The following is an 18273-nucleotide window of genomic DNA, read 5'->3' on the forward strand; positions in this document are numbered from 1 at the left end:
ATATAACTAGCTAATTTTCCCAGCACCATTTGTTGAATAGGTGCTTGTTCCCCCCATTTTGTTTACTTTTGTCAGGTATGTCAAAGATCAGTTGTAGGTATGTGGCTTTATTTCTGGCTTCTCTATGCTGTTCCATTTGTCCTTGTGCCAGTACCATACTGTTTTAGTTACAAATGTAGCCTTGTATAATTTGAAGTCAGCAGTGTGATGCTTCTGCTTTTTTTTTTTTTTTTTTAACCTTAGGGTTGCTTTGTCTATTCAGGCACTTTTTTGGTTCCATATAAACTTTGGGATTGTTTTTTCTAATTCTGTGAAAAATGATGTTGGTATTTTGATAGGTATTGTGTTGAATCTGTAGATTGCTTTGGGTAGTGTGGTAATTTTAACAATATTGATTCTTCCATTCCAGGAGCATGGGATGTACTTCCACTTAGGTATATCATCTACAGTTTCTTCATCAGTGTTTTGTAGTTCTCCTTATAGAGATCTTTCACCTCCTTGATTAAGTGTATTCTTAGGTATTTTATTTGTGTGCATGTGGCTACTGTAAATGAGATTGAGCTCTTGATTTGGTTCTTGGCTTGAGTGTCATTGGTGTATAGAAACGCTACTGATTTTTTTTTTTTTTTTGAGTCGTACTCTGTCATCCAGCTGGAGTGCAGTGGCATGCATGCACACAGCTACCACAGCCTCAACCTGCTGAGTTAAGGTGATCCTTCTGCCACAGCCTTCCAAGTAGCTGGAACCACAGGTGCACACCACCTCGCCTGGCTACTTTTTTGATTTATTGTAGAGGTGAGTGTTGGGAGCCGGCCACGGAGGCCCACTGAGCGTTAGGGATCAGGGAGGGCCGTGGACCCCGAGACCGCTAGGATGTGTTCGGGAGCCATTGACCCCATTTTCCTCCTCCTTTTACCATGCAGGGCAAGTAACCTAAAGGAACTCTGCTGATCTAAGCTGAAGACTCTGTGACTGTAACAGGCATGGCTCACTCTAGAAACCCATTGTTCCTGTTTCCCATAAACTGCGATTTTGGCTTAGGTATTAGATATAATTCAAATTCAGGTCACATTTGGGAGTCTTTTATATGGTACAAGCTTCTTTATAAGATTTAAAAGTGTATTTGTAGAATTAGTATATACTTACGGAGAGCTGTTTTCAGCTTTTCAATGGTATAGATGACTATCTAGAGTTATCAGAAATGGTCCAGCACAAAGTTTGGGCTGGGCCACATTCCTGAGGGCCCAGCGCGTACTTTGGACAGGGCTGCGTTCTTTTAGGCCGACTTTAGCTACAGTTAGTGTAGGGTTTTTCTACCTATTATAGAAATTGAATTTATTTTATTCATAGAAAGTATTGTAGAATAGGTCATGCTAACAACGTCAGGGTATCATGTTAGTTCAAGCATGATCAATCATGATATTTTGAGGTTTAATAAGAATACAGTTAACTTTAGAAATTTCATTGTCTCCATTTTCTACTATTGTAGTTTTGGCCTTAGTACATTTACAGTTTATATTTGGGTTTTATTTTTAGAAGCTTTGTTGCTGATGATCAGCTTTATATATTAGGGTTAGGAATTAGAAACTTTCATAGAAATTAGGATAGATATATAGGACTTTAGAATAGCCATTTTGTTAAAAGATTGTAGTCTATTGTTCCAAAAGGTGGCCCACCGTGAACCTTGGACCGGGCCACATCCTGAAGAGCCCAACGTGATCTTTGGACTGGGCCACATTCTTTAGGAATTGGCTTAAGCTATAATTAAGAGCTTCCGTAGCATTGTGTAAGTAGTATTAGCATAGAATAGAAAGGTAATAAAGTTTAAGTTAGTCATCGTGAGTATTGTGTGAGCTTTAGAAGTTATTGATTATCAGAACATCATCATGCTAGTAGGGATTGTTGCACTGCTTTTGAAGAGCATTAACTAGCAAAGGGAACAATAAGACAATCTTGGAGTTTGTCCCTCCTCATACCTAAGAAAACATCTGGTGGGTGGGGGACGCCCCTCCTGCACCTGGCCTTGTGTTCACGTGAAAGACTTGTGAGACTGTCTGTCTAAAATTTGGAGATAAATACCTGCTGTAACTTTCAATAAACAGCTTCTGCTCATTTCACTGAACAGTTGTCCACTTTCTTTCTCTTTCTTCCTCTTTATATCTATCCTTCCATCTTTCTTTCTTTTAATAGATGTCCCTACAAATTCGCCGACGCCACCACATCGTCCAAGGGACTCCCCAAAACTTGCAGGGGCTGGCCCCCCGCAGGTGAGGTCTTGCTAAGTTGCCCAGACTGGTCTTGAACTCTGGGCTCAAGCAGTCTTCTCACCTCTGCCTCCCAAACTGCTAGGATTACAGGCACGAGTGGCTGAAACGCTACTGATTCTTGTATGTTGATTTTGTATTCTAAGACTTTACTGCAGTTTTATCAGGTCTAGAAGCCTCTTGGGGGAGTCTTTAAGGTTTTCTTTTCTTTTTCTTCTTTTTTTTTTTTTGAGTCAGAGTCTCACTCTGTCCCCAGGCTGGAGTGCAATGGCACGTTCACGGCCACTGCAGCCTTGACCTGCTAGACTCAGGGGATTCTTCCACCACAACCTTCCAGGTAGCTGGAACTACAGGTGTGTGCCACCATGCCCAGCTAATATTTTTTATTTATTTTGGTGATGAGGTCTCATCGGTTTGCCCAGGCCGGTCTTGAGCCCCTGGGCTTAGGCAGTCCCCTCACCTTCACCTCCCAAAAGGCTGGGATTACAGGTGTGAGCCCCTGTGCCCAGCCAGTCTTTAGGTTTTTCTAGATATATGAGGGAGAGACCCCCCAAAAACCTGGAATTATCTTGTGGAGGTTGGGCCCCTTGTAGTACAGGCTTCCCCCACTAGGTTAGTGTTCTTGAAACCCATTAGTATCAGCTAGCATCGTTGTGAGAGGCTATGTTACTTCAGTGATTTTTTTTAGATTCTTTCAGTGTGTTTGCCCATTTTATGATGGGTGATTTATGAGTGCACCTGCCCACACCGTGTGGAATGTTCAGCAGTTTTTGACTAATAATTGAATGACTGTCATACCTAACCCTCCTGTTTACCCGATCTTGCCCCAAGTGACTTTTTGTTTCCCCGGATGAAAAAAATCCTCAAAGGGAAATGTTTTGCACAAGTACTAAAGGCATCAAAATCAACAAATTCAAAAATTGTTTTGAGCAGTGGAAAAAGCGTCTTGATAGACATATTGCATCAAATGGAGAGTACTTTGAAGGTGACTGAAGTTTATTTTTTGTTTTTTTGAGTTGGAGTCTCACTCTGTCACCCAGGCTGGAGTACAGTGTCATACTCACAGCCACCCCATTGTCGACCTGCTGGGCTCCAGCGATCCTTCCGCCTCAATCTACCAAGTAGCTGGAACTACAGGCGTGTGCTACATGCCCGGCTAATTTTTTATTTTAGAGGCAGGGTCTCACCAAGTTGCCTGGACTGGTCTCAAACCCACAGACTCAGGCAGTCCACTTGCTTTGGCCTCCCAAAATGCTGGGATTACAGGCTGAGCCACCGAGCCCAGCCTGTGACTGAAGTTTAAACAGGTAAGAATAAATATACAATTTTAATCAATAAATTCCATTTTTTGGGTCCCCCCCCCCGTACAATCATGTCATCAGCAAACAGAGATAGTTTGACTTCCTCCTTGCTAATTTGAATGCCTTTTATTTCTTTCTCTTGCTGAACTGCTCTTGCTAGGACTTCCAGTGTGATATTAAGTAGGAATGGTGAGAATGGACATACATCCCTGTCTTGTTCCAGTTCTGAGGGGGAATGATTTCAACTTTTCCCCATGAAGTATGATGTCGGCTGTGGGTTTGTCATATATGACTCTTACTATTTTGAGGAATGTTCCTTCAGTGCCTCGTTTGTTAAAGGTTTTTATCATGAAGGGATGTTGTATTTTATTGACTGCCTTTAAAAATTGGCTTTCTCTGTTGGATCTTTTAGTACTTTCATTATTCTAACTCACTGCCTTCTGGTCTCCAAAGTTTCTGATGTGAAATCTGCTGATAATCCTATTGAGGATCCTTTGTATGTGATGAATCATTTCTCTCCATTGCTTTCAAGACTCTCTTGGTTAGGTGCAGTGGTTAATGCCTGTAATCCCAGCACTTAGCAAGGCTGAGACAGGAGGATCACTTGAGGCCAGGAGTTCAAGGCCAGCCTGGGCAACATAATGAGACCCCATCTCTATTATTTTTTTTAAAAAATTTTAAGGATTCTGTCACTGGCTTTCAAAAGTTTGATTATAATATGTTCCAGTGTGGATGTTTTTGAGCTTCTTCTTAGATGTTTGCATTTAAACTCTTTTACCACATTTGAGTTTTTTGCCATTATTTCTTCAAATAGTCTCTCTGCCTCTCTCTTTTCTCTTCTGGGACTCCAGCAATATGTATATTGGTCTGCTTGATGTCGTCCCACAGATTCCTTAGGCTGTGTTCACTTTTCTTCAGTCTTTTTTCTTTTATTCCAGACTCAATAATTTCCATTAACCTAGCTTCAGGTTTGCTGATCAAATCTTTGAATCCCTTTACTGAATTTTTCATCTAAGTTATTGTACTTTTCAGCTCCAGAATTTCTTTCAGTTTCTGTTTAGATTTTCTCTTGCTCACTCATTTGCTCTTTTTTTTTTTCCTTTTTGAGACAGGGTCTTGCTCTCTAACCCAGACCAGAGTGCAGTGGCATAATCATAGTTCACTGTCACCTCAAACTCCTGAACTCAAGATCTTTCAACCTCTCAAGTAGCTGGAACTACAGAGCACACACCACCACACATGGCTAATTTAAAAACTTTTTTGTAGAAGGCCAGGTGTGGTGGCTCATGCCTGTAATCCCAGCATTTTGGGAGGCTGAGGTGGGAGGATTTGCTTGAGCCCAGGAGTTTAAGACCAGTCTAGGCAACATAGTGAGACCATATCTCTGCAAAATAGCAAAAAATTAGCCAGGCATGGTCTGCCTGTAGGCCCAGCTACTCAAGAGGCTGAGGCATCTGCCTGTAGGCCCAGCTACTCAAGTGACTGAGGCAGAAGGATCACCTGAGCTCAGGAGTTGGAGGCTGCAGTGAGCTGTGATTGTGCCACTGCACTCCAGCCTGGGCAACAGAGTCATTCAGACTCTGACTGAAAAATAAAAGTAAAAAATGAAAACAACTTTTGTTGTAGAAATAAGGTCCTGCTGTGTTGCCCAGGCTGGTCTTAAACTTTTGGCTTCAAGCGATCCTTCTGTGTTGATTCCCCAAAGTACTGGAATTATAGGCATGAACCACCATGTCCAGCTGGATTTCTTGTTCTTTATTGATATTTCCATTTTAATACATTGTTTTCTTGTTTTTTTTCACTCTTTTAATTATATGAGCATCTTTAAGACAGTTGTTTTAAAGTCTTTGTCTAGTAAGTCTACATCTAGTGTTTCTCTGTTGCATTTTCTGTTGGTTTTTGTTTTGTTTTTTTTTTACTTTGGGCCATACTTTACTGTTTCTTTGTATGCCTTGCCATTTGTTTGTTGAAAATTGGACATCTGAATATAATTCTCTGGAGTTTTCTGGTTTTTGATTGTTGTAGGCTGTCTAGGATTAGCCTGAAGTATAAATTTAAGATATTCCCAATTCTCTTCTGAGCCTATACCTTCCCCTATACCTGCAGGGTAACATTCTGATTTTCTCCCATATATGCGGTTGCTTTTGAATGTCTTATCCCTGTGTCTGGCTCCCAGAGGAGGAAAAAGAAAAAAAATTAAGGGAAAGGAAAAAGATGCTGGACTTGTTTTTAAATCCCTTGGAAGTTACTTCAGCTAGAGGTGGAGGAGCTTGCAATGATAGAGAGAAGTGCAGTAACAGAGCTGATATCTGCGTCTTTGCACCTCTGTGACCAGAAGCAGCAATCAGCACAGATCTCCTGTATTTGAAGGACGTTCTTTTTCGGCTACCCTGGCTCCTGCAAGCTGCTTCTGGAACTGATGCACAGCTGCCTTGCCAGGTGCAGGTGTGAGGGATGGGTGGCTGCTACTGTGCTAGGAGCTACATTGACTGAAATTAACATCAGTGTACTGTACTGTCCAAGCCTTCCTCTAGAAGTTGCAAGCCTTCAGCAGACTCTACAGTTAAGTCAAACAGATTCTGCCAGTGCAGCTGTTGTCTAGTAGAGAGACACATTTCTGGTGCTTCTTATCATGCTGTCTTCCTAGAATCCTCATAAATGGAATTTTAAAAAACGGTTTATTTGAACATGGCTTGAAAACCAGTGAGACAATCTTAGCCCCTATGATTATAGCCATTTTGCACACATTACACACATGAACACAACACATTACACACATGAACACAACACATTACACACATGAACATTACACACATCAACGATCTCCAGAGTGCCTGAGATGTACCCTCTAAAATGTAGGGCATGCAGCCTGCACAGAGCAATGTGTTGGAGAGAGCAGCCCCCAGGAGAGCCATACACCAGAAAGCTGCAGACCTGAGCTGTTTCAGCATAGACATAGCTCATACAGGGATATCTGGGTAGCTGTTTCCCCTTCCTGGGGTTGGTTTAATTATCCCAGCAATGCGAGAGTTGGACTAGATCAGTTTCTTAAACTTGTGAAACCACAGAGCAAAATGCTTTACGTAGAACACTGATAGTAATTCTTTCTGTTTTTTTGAGTTGGAGTTTCACTCTGTCACCCAGACTCAAGTGCAGTGGCACACTCAGGGCCATCCTAGTGTCGACATGCTAGGTCCTGGCAATCCTTCTTCCTCAGCCTTCCAAGTAGCCAGAACTACAGGCATGCACTACCATGCCCAGCTAATTTTATTTTTATTGTAGAGACAAGGTCTCATCAAGTTGCCTGGGCTGGTGCTGGGATTATAGGCTAAGCCACTGAGCCTGGCCAGTAATTCTTTCAATGAAAGAGGCAATCCTTTTTTTCTGATCTGAGCCTCAGTTTCCTTGTCTGTAAAACCAGACAAGGTTTCTAAGATTTTCCTTCTTTTTTTTTTTTTTTTTTTTTTTGTCGCCCAGGCTAGAGTGCAGTGGCATGCTATAGCTACCATATCCGCGACCTGCTGGGCTCAGGCGACCCTTCTGCCCCAGCCTTCCAAGTAGCTGGAATTATAGGCACACACCACCACACCTGGCTAATTTTTTGGTTTATTTTAGAGATGAGGTCTTGGCAAGTTGCCCAGGCTGGTCTCAAACCCGTGGGCTCAGTCTTCTCACCTCTTCCCAGAGTGCTGGGATTACAGGCGTGAGCCACCATGCCCAGCCAAGATTTTCCTTTTTTAACTCTGGAATAAATTCTTGGCTCTGTGATTACAGGAAATAAAATTGATGGGCGCAGGGGATGGTATGGGGGTAGCCTGGGGGCGTCAGCACCGGTGCTTGCTTTCATACTGTTCTATGCTGCTCTGCTTCACCACACGTAGCTCATCAGAGTCTGACATACCAGGCTAGGACCAAAGGGTGCTGCATTCCTGGGTGGATTAAAGGGTATAGGTGAATCTCCATGACCCGAAGGGAGGAAAACTGCTTCCATTGTTTTCTAAATAGGGTTTTAGGAAGTACATGACAAAGATTTTTTATTTTAATATTTTTGTGAGTGCTTTAGTGAGTATTTTAAAAAGTGTAGTTAGCACATTAAACCTATTATTTTAAAAGAGCTGTTATTGCTTTAATTTTTTAAATGGGTTAAAGAAAAATGTTAATGATCAACGGTATCTGAATATGGCAGAGGTCATGATGGAGGGAGATGTGATAAGAATGACTAGATTTGGGAAGCCCTGGCCTATGGGACAGGCCCCTGAGGTGGCACGTCAGCAGCGTGGCTGTGACATACCTTATCCCTGCACTGGGAATTCTCCAGGTCCCCCCATCAGGGACACTATTTCCAGTTTAAAGAGGGACTGAGGCTCAGAAGGGAGATGGTCTTCCAGGACACTACCAGGAAGTGGTGTGGAGCGGGACTGGTTCTGGACTCTTCTGCTCCAGTGTCCACCGTGCGTGTGCTTCTAAGTGCTCTGCAGCAGAGTGTCATGGAGGATTTCTTCTAGCTGGTGCTGGCTCGCCTTGGCTGCTGGAATCCTAGTGAGCGACTCTGGTGCTCTCGTGGGAGGGGGCTATGAGGGTGGGCAAATCTGAAGCCTGTCCCCATACCTGCTTCTTGGAAGGGTGTATTGTCTGCTTTTCTGTTTGTTTAAGCAGAGGGTTCGTTTGCCTTTTGTTTTTCCCCAAACATGAGAATAGCTTTGTTTATCATAAACAATGAAAATGTTCAATGTAAAGAATTCACAAACAGTATAAAGAGTTAAATACACATCTCTCTCAGACACATACATTTCTATCTAGAATAACCACTTTTAACATTTCTGAATTTTTTTATTTTTGTCTGTATACCTATTTGAGTATCGGTATCTATGATTTTACATAAATGAGATCATGCCATTTGTCTGTTACATTCTTTTTTTTGCCCTACTGTATAGCAGGGGCATCCTAACATATGACTCACCAGAGACCTTTGTCTTTAGCTTTCATGGCTGCATTCTCTTGTGGTTGCCTTGACATAATTTATTTAAACAGCCCTCTTTAATGAGAATTTCAGTGTTCAGCTTTTCATCCTGGTAATAATGATATAGTAAATATCCTTGCATGCACAGCAAAGCATCTGCTTTCCTGGATGTCTCTTACTGTAAATTTTTAGATACAGAACTGTGGGTTAAAAGTTAAATACAGTAAAAATTTTGAAATGTCTTATAAACTGTCTGCCAGAAATGTGGAATGTATTCACTGTCTGCCAGCCCTGGCTGGTGGGATGGTTTGTTTAGTGATGATAGGTGTAGCCATGGGCTTTTTTGGACCCCTTGAAGAGAGAGAGAGAGAGAGAGTGAGTGTGTGTGTGTGTGTGTGTGTGTGTGTGTGTGTGTGTGTGTGTGTGTGTGTGTTTCCTGGCATTTGTGGGTGAGCTGGCCTGCCTGTCCTCTACCTCCCATGACAACAGGTCTGCTTCTCCCATCCTGCCCCCAGAATGCTGTCCGTGTCCCACGGGACTTTGAGGGCTGCAGTGTCCTCCGCAAGTACCTCGGCCAACTCCACTACCTACAGAGTCGGGTCCCCATGGGCTCAGGCCAGGAAGCTGCTGTCCCTGTGACCTGGTGAGAGCTGGCAGGCAGGGATAGGGGATGGCAGGGAGGGAGTCTGGGTAGTGGGGATGCCCCTCCTCCTTCTCCTCACTGCACAGGATGGGGAGTACCCTCATGTGGTCTCTCTAAGCCTCTCCCCTCTGACTCTGCCCTGGGGTGGCTGATCCCTTAACTGGTCTCAGGGCCCTGGCCAGCTCCTAACCTCCAGATGACTGGGGTGCCATGTCCACAGGACCGAGATCTTTTCGGGCAAGTCTGTGGCCCATGAGGACATCAAGTACGAGCAGGCCTGTATTCTCTACAACCTTGGTGAGCTGCCTGATCCCTTCCTCATGGCCCTAACCCCCAACCCTGCCAGCCCAGGATCTCAGCTCATCAGATGGCCAAGAAGGCAGAGAATGAAGGGAGGACTCTAGGATTTCCACCCCATCACTGCCTTCCCCATAGCACTGCCAGCTCCTCTGCTATTTTCTGGGCTCATGGAGGGCCTCTGTGCCGGAGAGTCTCTGCTGGGCTGGCTGCCACACAGCCACTGTGTCTCTGACCAGGAGAAGTGGCTTTTATTCTTTGACTGGAGGCACCCCCCGCTGTGGTTCTGGGCTGCTTAAGGCAGGAGAACAAGGCTGGCCTCAACTTACCCTGCTAGTCAGCCTCATCCTGGTTTAGGAAGAAGCTTGGGTAGCCTCAGAGTCCTGTACAGACATCCCTGAAGACTGGACCCCTAGGACAGGAGCCCCCTCCTTCCTCGGTCCCAATCCTGCCAACTGCAGAGCAGGAAACTGAAGAACTGGGCTGGACTTCTGAGTTTTCCTGTTCACTCTAGCTTTGGTATCCTTGAACTAACGGCCCTGGTTCTCAGACCGTTTTCCTGATTGTAGATGATGTAGTGCCCCCTTTACCTTGCCCTTGACACAGGTGTGGGCAGCCTGGGGGAGCAGTCCCAGGCTCCCCTAATACCATGTCCCCTTCCTTCCCAGGGGCACTGCACTCCATGCTGGGGGCCATGGACAAGCGTGTGTCTGAGGAGGTGAGGGGCATGGTGGGACCTGCAGATATGCCTCCCAAATGTGAGTGAATTCTGTCCCATAGAGGACACAGGCCATCTTCCCCTCTCCCTCCCAGGGCATGAAGGTCTCCTGTACCCACTTCCAATGTGCAGCAGGTGCCTTCGCCTACCTCCGTGAGCACTTCCCTCAAGCCTATAGCGTCGACATGAGCCGCCAGATCCTCACTCTCAATGTCAACCTCATGCTGGTGAGGAGGTGCTCTGGCTGGAGCCAAGCTGAATCCAGGGGAGAGGGCGACCAAGGGAGTGGGCAGTTAGGTCTGAATCCTGGACCTGTGTGCAGACAGCAGTGAGAGACAAGCAGTGGGCATAGTCTTTGGTCTTCTGAGCTCCAGGTGGATCAGCAGCAGAGTGGTGCTTCTTAGAATGGGGGAGGCTGGTGAACAGAGGGCAGCAAAGGGGGAATACTTGGTCTACCCCTGGGGAAGGGAAAGGCCTTGAGTGAGCAAGGGAATATGTCTGCACGTGTCACCCCAGGGCCAGGCTCAGGAGTGCCTCCTGGAGAAGTCAATGTTGGACAACAGGAAGAGCTTTCTGGTGGCCCGCATCAGTGCACAGGTATGGGTGTAAACTGAGGACAGGCCTCTGCCTTACTCCTGACCTCTACTGACTGGGCCCCATCCTGACTCCCAGGTGGTAGATTACTACAAAGAGGCATGCCGGGCCTTGGAGAACCCCGACACAGCCTCGCTGCTGGGCCGGATCCAGAAGGACTGGAAGAAGCTTGTGCAGATGAAGATCTACTATTTCGCGGCTGTGGCTCATGTGAGGGCACAGGGCCACTGGAGTTGGGCTGGGTGAGTTACTACAGTCCAGGAAACAAGTTGTGATGTTTTTTCTTCTCTCCCAGCTGCACATGGGAAAACAGGCCGAGGAACAGCAGAAGTTCGGGGAGCGGGTGAGTGAGCTTTGTCAAGGAGGTGACTTGGGACTGGTTCTAGCCTTCAGTGAGATCTGGTGCGGTCCCATTCCTTATGGAACAGGGATCATCTCTCTGTCTCACCCCTCCATCCCTGACCACCCCCCTGCTGCAGGCCCGGTGTCTTATGTGTTGTCCCGTCTTTGCAGCCCTGGTCCCTCAAAGTCCGAGGAGCTGGGGCAAGCTCCCCACAGAATAGGTGGTTGGGGCAGGGTGTGACACTACCCTGGTGCTGTTGGCTAGGCTGCCTCCTGAGCTTCTTGTCTTCTGATGGGACACCTGGTGGCCAGGCAGAGCTAGGTGGGAGGCAGAGGAGCAGGGGTCCAAGCAGGGAAGGACAGAGCAGCCTTTGCCTACTGCCCTCCACAGGTTGCATATTTCCAGAGTGCCCTGGACAAGCTCAATGAAGCCATCAAGTTGGCCAAGGTAAAGCCTAGGAAGGTTGCTGCCCCTCAGATCCGGGAGCAAGCCCCAGGGGACTGAAGGATGTCCTGGCACTGGCCTTGGTTGGTGCTGAGGCACCACCCCTACCTCTAACCCACAGGGCCAGCCTGACACTGTGCAAGACGCCCTTCGCTTCACTATGGATGTCATTGGGGGAAAGTGAGTCTGTGGGGGGTGGCCCTGGTTTCCTTATTAGGCAGAGTCTTGTCCTTCTGCCTGCATCCTGGGGAGGAAGCCTCCAGCACCAGAGAGCAGTGGACTACATGGAAAGCCAGGTCCTGAATCACCACTGACCCTCCACCACTCCCTGCTCCCCCTGCTCCCAACCCCCAGGTACAATTCTGCCAAGAAGGACAATGACTTCATCTACCATGAGGCTGTCCCAGCACTGGATACCCTTCAGCCTGTAAAAGGTCTGGGGGCTGAGGGGAGCTGAGAAGTGGGGCTGGTGGTAGGGATGGAATTCAGGCTATCTCAGGACTCTGTGTGGGCCTGTTCCCGCAATGCTTCCTCCCCTCACAGGAGCCCCCTTGGTGAAGCCCTTGCCAGTGAACCCCACAGACCCAGCTGTTACAGGCCCTGACATCTTTGCCAAACTGGTCCCTATGGCTGCCCATGAGGCCTCATCGCTGTACAGGTGGGTGGAGGGCTAGTCTATCGCTGGCACAGAGGGAGATGAGGAGTCTCAAGAGATGTGGGCCTCCAGCAGCTGTTCTGTTGCTTCTGCAGTGAGGAGAAGGCCAAGCTGCTTCGGGAGATGATGGCCAAGATTGAGGACAAGAATGAAGTCCTGGAGTAAGTGTGGGACTTACTGGGAAGACAGGGGGACACCCTAGACCCTTGTGGTACCCCAGAGCTGCCTATGATGGGAGAGGAGGAGTGAAGTGTCTGTTCTCACCAGGAGGTTTCCTAATGCTGCCTTCCTGCCCTGGATCTCATGAGCTAGTTTGTAAGGCAAGAGTCATATCCCTTCTGTCCCCCTTTCCAGTATGCCCTGGACATGTTCTATAGGTCCAGGCCAGACCTGGTCCAAAGTGGTGGTTTGCTCTCTGCTGAGACCTTGGGCCTTGCTTCAAGGCGGGGGTCACCCTAGCCAGCTCCTTTGACATGGGAGGAATTGGGCCAGCATCCAGCACTCACGTGGCCCTGTTGCCTCACACAGCCAGTTCATGGATTCAATGCAGCTGGATCCCGAGACAGTAGACAACCTTGATGCATACAGCCACATCCCACCCCAGCTCATGGAGAAGTGTGCAGCTCTCAGCGTCCGACCTGACACTGTCAGGAACCTTGTCCAGTCCATGCAAGGTGAGCAAGGGGCAGAGCAGGCAGGTGGAGGGGGAAGCATGGAAGTCATCTGCTGTGGCCTTCCTATGTCCCTCCAAGCCCTGGCACAAGTATCCATGCCTCCATCCACCACTGTAGCCCATGCACCCTGCATCTGTGAAGCTCAGCACATGATAGGCCACATACAGTCCCTTACCTGAGCTGGCAGTTCTCTTGGGGGCGGAGCCACAGTGGATGCCTAGTCATTCTGCTTTAGGGGCTGCCCCCTCAATATATACCCCCAGTGCTGTCGGGCGTGTTTACGGATGTGGAGGCCTCCCTGAAGGATATCAGGCTCCTGTTGGAGGAGGACGAGCTGCTAGAAGAGAAGTTCCAGGAGGCAGTGGGTCAGGCGGGTGCCAGCCTGACGGTCTCCAAGGCTGAGCTGGCAGACGTGAGGCGAGAATGGACCAAGTACATGGAAGTCCACGAGAAGGCCTCCTTCACCAACAGTGAGCTGCACCGTGCCATGAATCTGCACGTTGGCAACCTACGCTTGCTCAGTGGGCCACTTGACCAGGTCCGGGCAGCCCTGCCTACGCCGGCTCTCACTCCAGGTAAGCCCCATTGTACCCCATGGGGAGAGAGGTGAGCTGGGATTTTCTCGGGTCTCATTGACCACTGCCACCCACAGAGGACAAGGCTGTACTGCAGAACCTGAAGCGCATCCTGGCCAAGGTGCAGGAGATGCGGGACCAACGAGTGTCCCTGGAGCAGCAGCTACGTGAGCTTATCCAGAAGGATGACATCACTGCCTCGCTGGTTACTACTGACCACTCGGAGATGAAGGTGGGCTGGGTGAGCGGGGTTGGGGGCCTCTGGCTCCAGGCTCCACCCTTAGGAGGTGAAGCCCTGAGTGTCCATCCCTTGCACCCCCAACACTCACTCAGAAGCTGTTCGAGGAGCAGCTGAAGAAGTACGACCAGCTGAGGGTGTACTTGGAGCAGAACCTGGCTGCCCAGGACAACGTCCTCCGCGCGCTGACAGAGGCCAATGTGCAGTACGCAGCCGTGCGGCGGGTGCTCAGTGACTTGGACCAAAAGTCAGTGCCCTACCTTGTGTTCTTGCCCAAACCCCGCCCAGAGCCCTGCTCCTGCAGCTCACTTCATGCTGGGTCTTTTGCCTGCCAGGTGGAACTCCACGCTACAGACCCTGGTGGCCTCATATGAAGCCTATGAGGACCTGATGAAGAAGTCCCAAGAAGGCAAAGACTTCTATGCGGACCTGGAAAGCAAGGTGGCTGCTCTGCTGGAACGGGCACAGTCCACCTGCCAGGCCCGTGAGGCTGCCCGCCAGCAGCTCCTGGACAGGTGGGTGTGGTGCAGCTCCAGCCAGACCAGCTGGGCTGATGGGATCTGGCCCTACTTTCACCCTGCATGTCCCACAGGGAGCTGAAGAAGAAGCCACCACCACGGCCCACAGCCCCAAAGCCACTGCTGCCCCGCAAGGAGGAGGGTGAAGCAATGGAGGCAGGAGACATGCCGGAGGAGCTGCGCAGCCTGCCTCTTGACATGGTGGCAGGCCCACGGCCACCGGACACCTTCCTGGGAACTGCTGCCCCACTCCGCTTTCCTCCTGGCCCCTTCCCTGGCTCCACAGGCCCAGGACCCCACTATCTCTCAGGCCCCTTACCTCCTGGGACCTACTCAGGCCCCACCCAGCTCATGCAGCCCAGGGCCCCAGGGCCCCCCGCCTTGCCTATGGCGCCTGGACCTGCCCTCTACCCAGCCCCTGCCTACACACCAGAGCTGGCCCTTGCGCCCCGATCCTCGCCCCAGCATGGCGTGGTGAGCAGTCCCTATGCTGGGGTAGGGCTGCCACCACCAGTAGCAGGACTGCCCTCAGCCCCACCTCCTCAACTCTCGGGCCCTGAGTTGGCCATGGTGGTTCGGCCAGCCACCACCACAGTAGACAGTGTTCAGGCCCCCATCTCCAGCCACATGGCCCCTCAGCCAAACCCCAGCCCTGCTCCTCCCCCGCAGCCCTGCTTCCCAATGCCACCGCCACAGCCACTGCCCACGCCCTACACCTACCCTGTAGGAGCCAAGCAACCCCTCCCAGCCCCCTCAGCCCAGCACCAGTTCTCTCCTGGGCTTCCCACAGGTTTTCCAGCCCCAAGGATTGGACCCCAGCCCCAGCCTCATTCTTCACGAGCAGCCTTTGGGCCTCAGCCCCCACAGCAGCCCCTTCCACTCCAGCATCCACACCTCTTCCCGCCACAGGCCCCAGGACTCCTGCCTCCACAGCCCCCCTACCCCTTTGCTCCTCAGCCTGGTGTTCTGGGGCAGCCACCAGCTCCCCTGCACTCCCAGCTCTACCCAGGTCCCTCGCAAGACCCTCTGCCTCCCCACTCAGGGGCTCTGCCTTTCCCTAACCCTGGGCCCCCTCAGCCTCCCCACCCCCCCCTGGCATACGGCCCTGCCCCTTCTCCCAGGCCCCTGGGCCCCCAGGCAAGCCTTCTCTCCATTCGAGGTCCCCCACCCGCTGGCCAGCCTTCCCCCAGTCCCCACCTGGTGCCTTCACCTGCCCCATCGCCAGGGCCTGGGCCAGTACCCCCTCGGCCCCCAGCAGCAGAGCCACCCCCGTGCCTGCGCCGAGGCGCTACGGCTGCAGACCTGCTTTCCTCTAGCCCTGAGAGCCAGCATGGCGGCACTCAGCCTCCTGGGGGTGGGCAGCCCCTGCTGCAGCCTACCAAGGTGGATGCAGCTGAGGGCCGCCGGCCACAGGCCCTGCGGCTAATTGAGCGGGACCCTTATGAGCATCCTGAGAGGCTACGGCAGTTGCAGCAGGAGCTGGAGGCCTTTCGAGGCCAGCTGGGGGATGCAGGGGCTCTGGACAGCATCTGGCGGGAGTTGCAAGAAGCACAGGAGCACGATGCCCGAGGCCGTTCCATCGCCATTGCCCGCTGCTACTCGCTGAAGAACCGGCACCAGGATGTCATGCCCTATGATAGTAACCGCGTGGTGCTGCGCTCCGGCAAGGATGACTACATCAATGCCAGCTGTGTGGAGGGACTCTCGCCATATTGCCCACCCTTAGTGGCCACCCAGGCCCCACTGCCTGGCACAGCTGCTGATTTCTGGCTCATGGTGCACGAGCAGAAAGTGTCGGTCATTGTGATGCTGGTGTCTGAGGCTGAGATGGAGAAGGTGAGAGGGCGAGGAGGGGTGGGTGTCCACAGGGCAGTGGGGTGGTACGGCAGGGAACCCTGGAAAACCAGCCCTGTCTCGGTTTGTCCCTCAGCAAAAGGTGGCACGCTACTTCCCCACGGAGAGAGGCCAGCCTATGGTGCACGGTGCCTTGAGCCTGGCACTGAGCAGTGTCCGCACCACTGAAACCCACGTGGAGCGTGTGCTGAGTCTGCAGTTCCGTGACCAGAGCCTTAAGCGCTCTCTTGTGCACCTTCACTTCCCCACTTGGCCTGAGTTGTGCGTCCACTGCCCTGGATGGTGGGGGATGGGCGTCTAGCCCTTGATACTGGGAGGGGTGAGGGTCTCAGATCAGGCCCGGCTTATGGGCCCTGCACTGCCCCGTCCTGCAGAGGCCTGCCTGACAGCCCCAGCAACCTGCTGCGCTTCATCCAGGAGGTACACGCGCATTACCTGCACCAGAGGCCCCTGCACACACCCATCGTTGTGCACTGCAGGTAGGGGGTGGGCAGCTGCCTGAGGCTCCCTCCCCATGGGTTTTTAGCCTGGCCTCACACCCACTTCTTGCCACAGTTCTGGTGTGGGCCGCACTGGAGCCTTTGCACTGCTCTACGCGGCTGTGCAGGAGGTAGAAGCTGGGAACGGGATCCCGGAGCTGCCTCAGCTGGTGCGGCGCATGCGGCAGCAGAGGAAGCACATGCTACAAGAGAAAGTGAGCTCTGGGCGCGTGGGGGCTGGGGTGGGCCTTCTGCCCCAGGGTGGTGGGCCCCCACTCAGCTGACCAGGCCAATTGCATGTCTGCAGCTGCACCTCAGGTTCTGCCACGAGGCAGTGGTCAGACACGTGGAACAGGTCTTGCAGCGTCATGGTGTGCTCCCTCCATGCAAGCCCTCGGCCAGCACAAGCATCAGCCAGAAGGTAAAGGAAAGATCCAGAGGGCTGCTGGATAGCCACAGCCTTAGGAATCCCTGTCCTCACCCACTCTGTCTTCTCAGAATCACCTTCCTCAGGACTCCCAGGACCTGGTCCTTGGCGGCGATGTGCCTATCAGCTCAATCCAGGCCACCATTGCCAAGCTCAGCATCCGGCCCCCTGGGGGCTTGGAATCCCCAGCTGCCAGCCTGCCTGGCCCTACAGAGCTTCCAGGCCAGCCACCAGCCAGCCTCCCGGAGTCCACCCCAATCCCGTCTTCCTCCCCACCTCCCATTCCCTCACCCCTGCCTGAGGCTCCCCAGCCTGAGGAACAGCCGGTGCCTGAAGCCCCCACCTCAGGCCCCCCTTCCTCCTCCCTGGAGCTGCTGGCCTCCTTGACCCCAGAGGCTTTCTCCCTGGACAGCTCCTTGCGGGGAAAGCAGCGGATGAGCAAGCAAAACTTTTTGCAGGCCCATAACGGGCAGGGTCTGCGGGCTGCCCGGCCCACTGATGACCCCCTCAGCCTTCTGGATCCACTCTGGACACTCAATAAGACCTGAACGGGCATTGCCTACCTGGTCCTTACACTACATCATCTCTCATGCCCACCTGCCTGTGCTCAGCAGGGCCTTTCTTGGTGGGCCCGGTCTCTTACTCCCATTCCTGCTGCCTTTGGCCCTGCCTGGCCCAGCCCGCACCCCTGTGGGGTGGAGATGCACTGCGGGCCCTGGGTCTGTTTCTGCTCCTTTGTGGGACCTGACATTTTTCAGCTCTTTGCTATTGAAATAATAAACCAACCTGTTCTGTGGCCAGCCCCTGAGTCTGCCCATTACTACCTCAGGGAGGGAGCCTCCGCCTGGGAGCACTGCCAGAAACTTAGCATTCTACCATCCACTGAAGGTACTACCAAACAGCAACAGTAGGGCCATCTTTGCTTCCCACCCCTCTCAGATGGTTAACTGAGGAGGTGTCCCTAGTTCTGGCTTGCGAATCCTCCTTCCCCTTTGCTGCCCATGTGGCTACACGTTTCTTCAGCAACTCTGAGGAGGCCTAGGCATGGGGAGGGAATGTGTAAGTGATGCACAGACAGCTCCAGGGGAAGACACAAGTGGTTCACATGGCCCCTTGCAGATGTGGCTTAAAAAAAATTTAATATTACAGTCAGGAGGCAGGACAGTGCAGAGCAGCTGCCAGAAGCTCAGCTCCTTCCCCCAAATGGATGTCCAGTGCGTTGGCCCCACACGGCACCCCCGCCCCCACCCAGGCAGGGAGGCCCCTGCAGCCAGCCGGGGGGGGGGGGG

General features: G+C 51.3%; 2 protein-coding genes across 3 annotated transcripts in view; one reads left to right on the forward strand and one right to left on the reverse strand.

The window, feature by feature from the left end:
- Positions 1–17784, forward strand: part of PTPN23 (protein tyrosine phosphatase, non-receptor type 23) — a 42870-nt gene extending 25086 nt beyond the window's left edge. Inside the window, exons 3-25 of one of the 2 annotated variants that reach the window (XM_008071316.2) lie at positions 9041–9168; positions 9389–9465; positions 10134–10183; positions 10279–10410; positions 10700–10780; positions 10856–10987; positions 11073–11120; positions 11511–11567; positions 11686–11744; positions 11919–11998; positions 12108–12222; positions 12315–12380; positions 12748–12893; positions 13157–13468; positions 13546–13700; positions 13802–13953; positions 14042–14221; positions 14299–16060; positions 16155–16339; positions 16453–16557; positions 16634–16772; positions 16865–16978; positions 17056–17784. In XM_008071316.2, coding sequence (XP_008069507.1) covers positions 9041–9168; positions 9389–9465; positions 10134–10183; positions 10279–10410; positions 10700–10780; positions 10856–10987; positions 11073–11120; positions 11511–11567; positions 11686–11744; positions 11919–11998; positions 12108–12222; positions 12315–12380; positions 12748–12893; positions 13157–13468; positions 13546–13700; positions 13802–13953; positions 14042–14221; positions 14299–16060; positions 16155–16339; positions 16453–16557; positions 16634–16772; positions 16865–16978; positions 17056–17532 — 4752 coding nt within the window. In that variant the 3' untranslated portion in view covers positions 17533–17784. The remainder of the gene's footprint in view (positions 1–9040; positions 9169–9388; positions 9466–10133; positions 10184–10278; positions 10411–10699; positions 10781–10855; positions 10988–11072; positions 11121–11510; positions 11568–11685; positions 11745–11918; positions 11999–12107; positions 12223–12314; positions 12381–12747; positions 12894–13156; positions 13469–13545; positions 13701–13801; positions 13954–14041; positions 14222–14298; positions 16061–16154; positions 16340–16452; positions 16558–16633; positions 16773–16864; positions 16979–17055) is intronic. The other variant, XM_008071315.2, reaches the window with a different exon arrangement.
- Positions 17785–18104: 320 nt separating this feature from the next.
- SCAP (SREBF chaperone) overlaps positions 18105–18273 on the reverse strand; it is a 39128-nt gene continuing 38959 nt past the window's right edge. Inside the window, exon 20 of the mRNA XM_021719178.1 lies at positions 18105–18248. The gene's annotated coding sequence lies outside the window, so the exon portion shown is untranslated. The remainder of the gene's footprint in view (positions 18249–18273) is intronic.

Source organism: Carlito syrichta, unplaced genomic scaffold (assembly GCF_000164805.1).
Source record: "Carlito syrichta isolate Samal-C Ts95f unplaced genomic scaffold, Tarsius_syrichta-2.0.1 Scaffold314290, whole genome shotgun sequence".
NCBI classification, from domain to species: domain Eukaryota; kingdom Metazoa; phylum Chordata; class Mammalia; order Primates; family Tarsiidae; genus Carlito; species Carlito syrichta.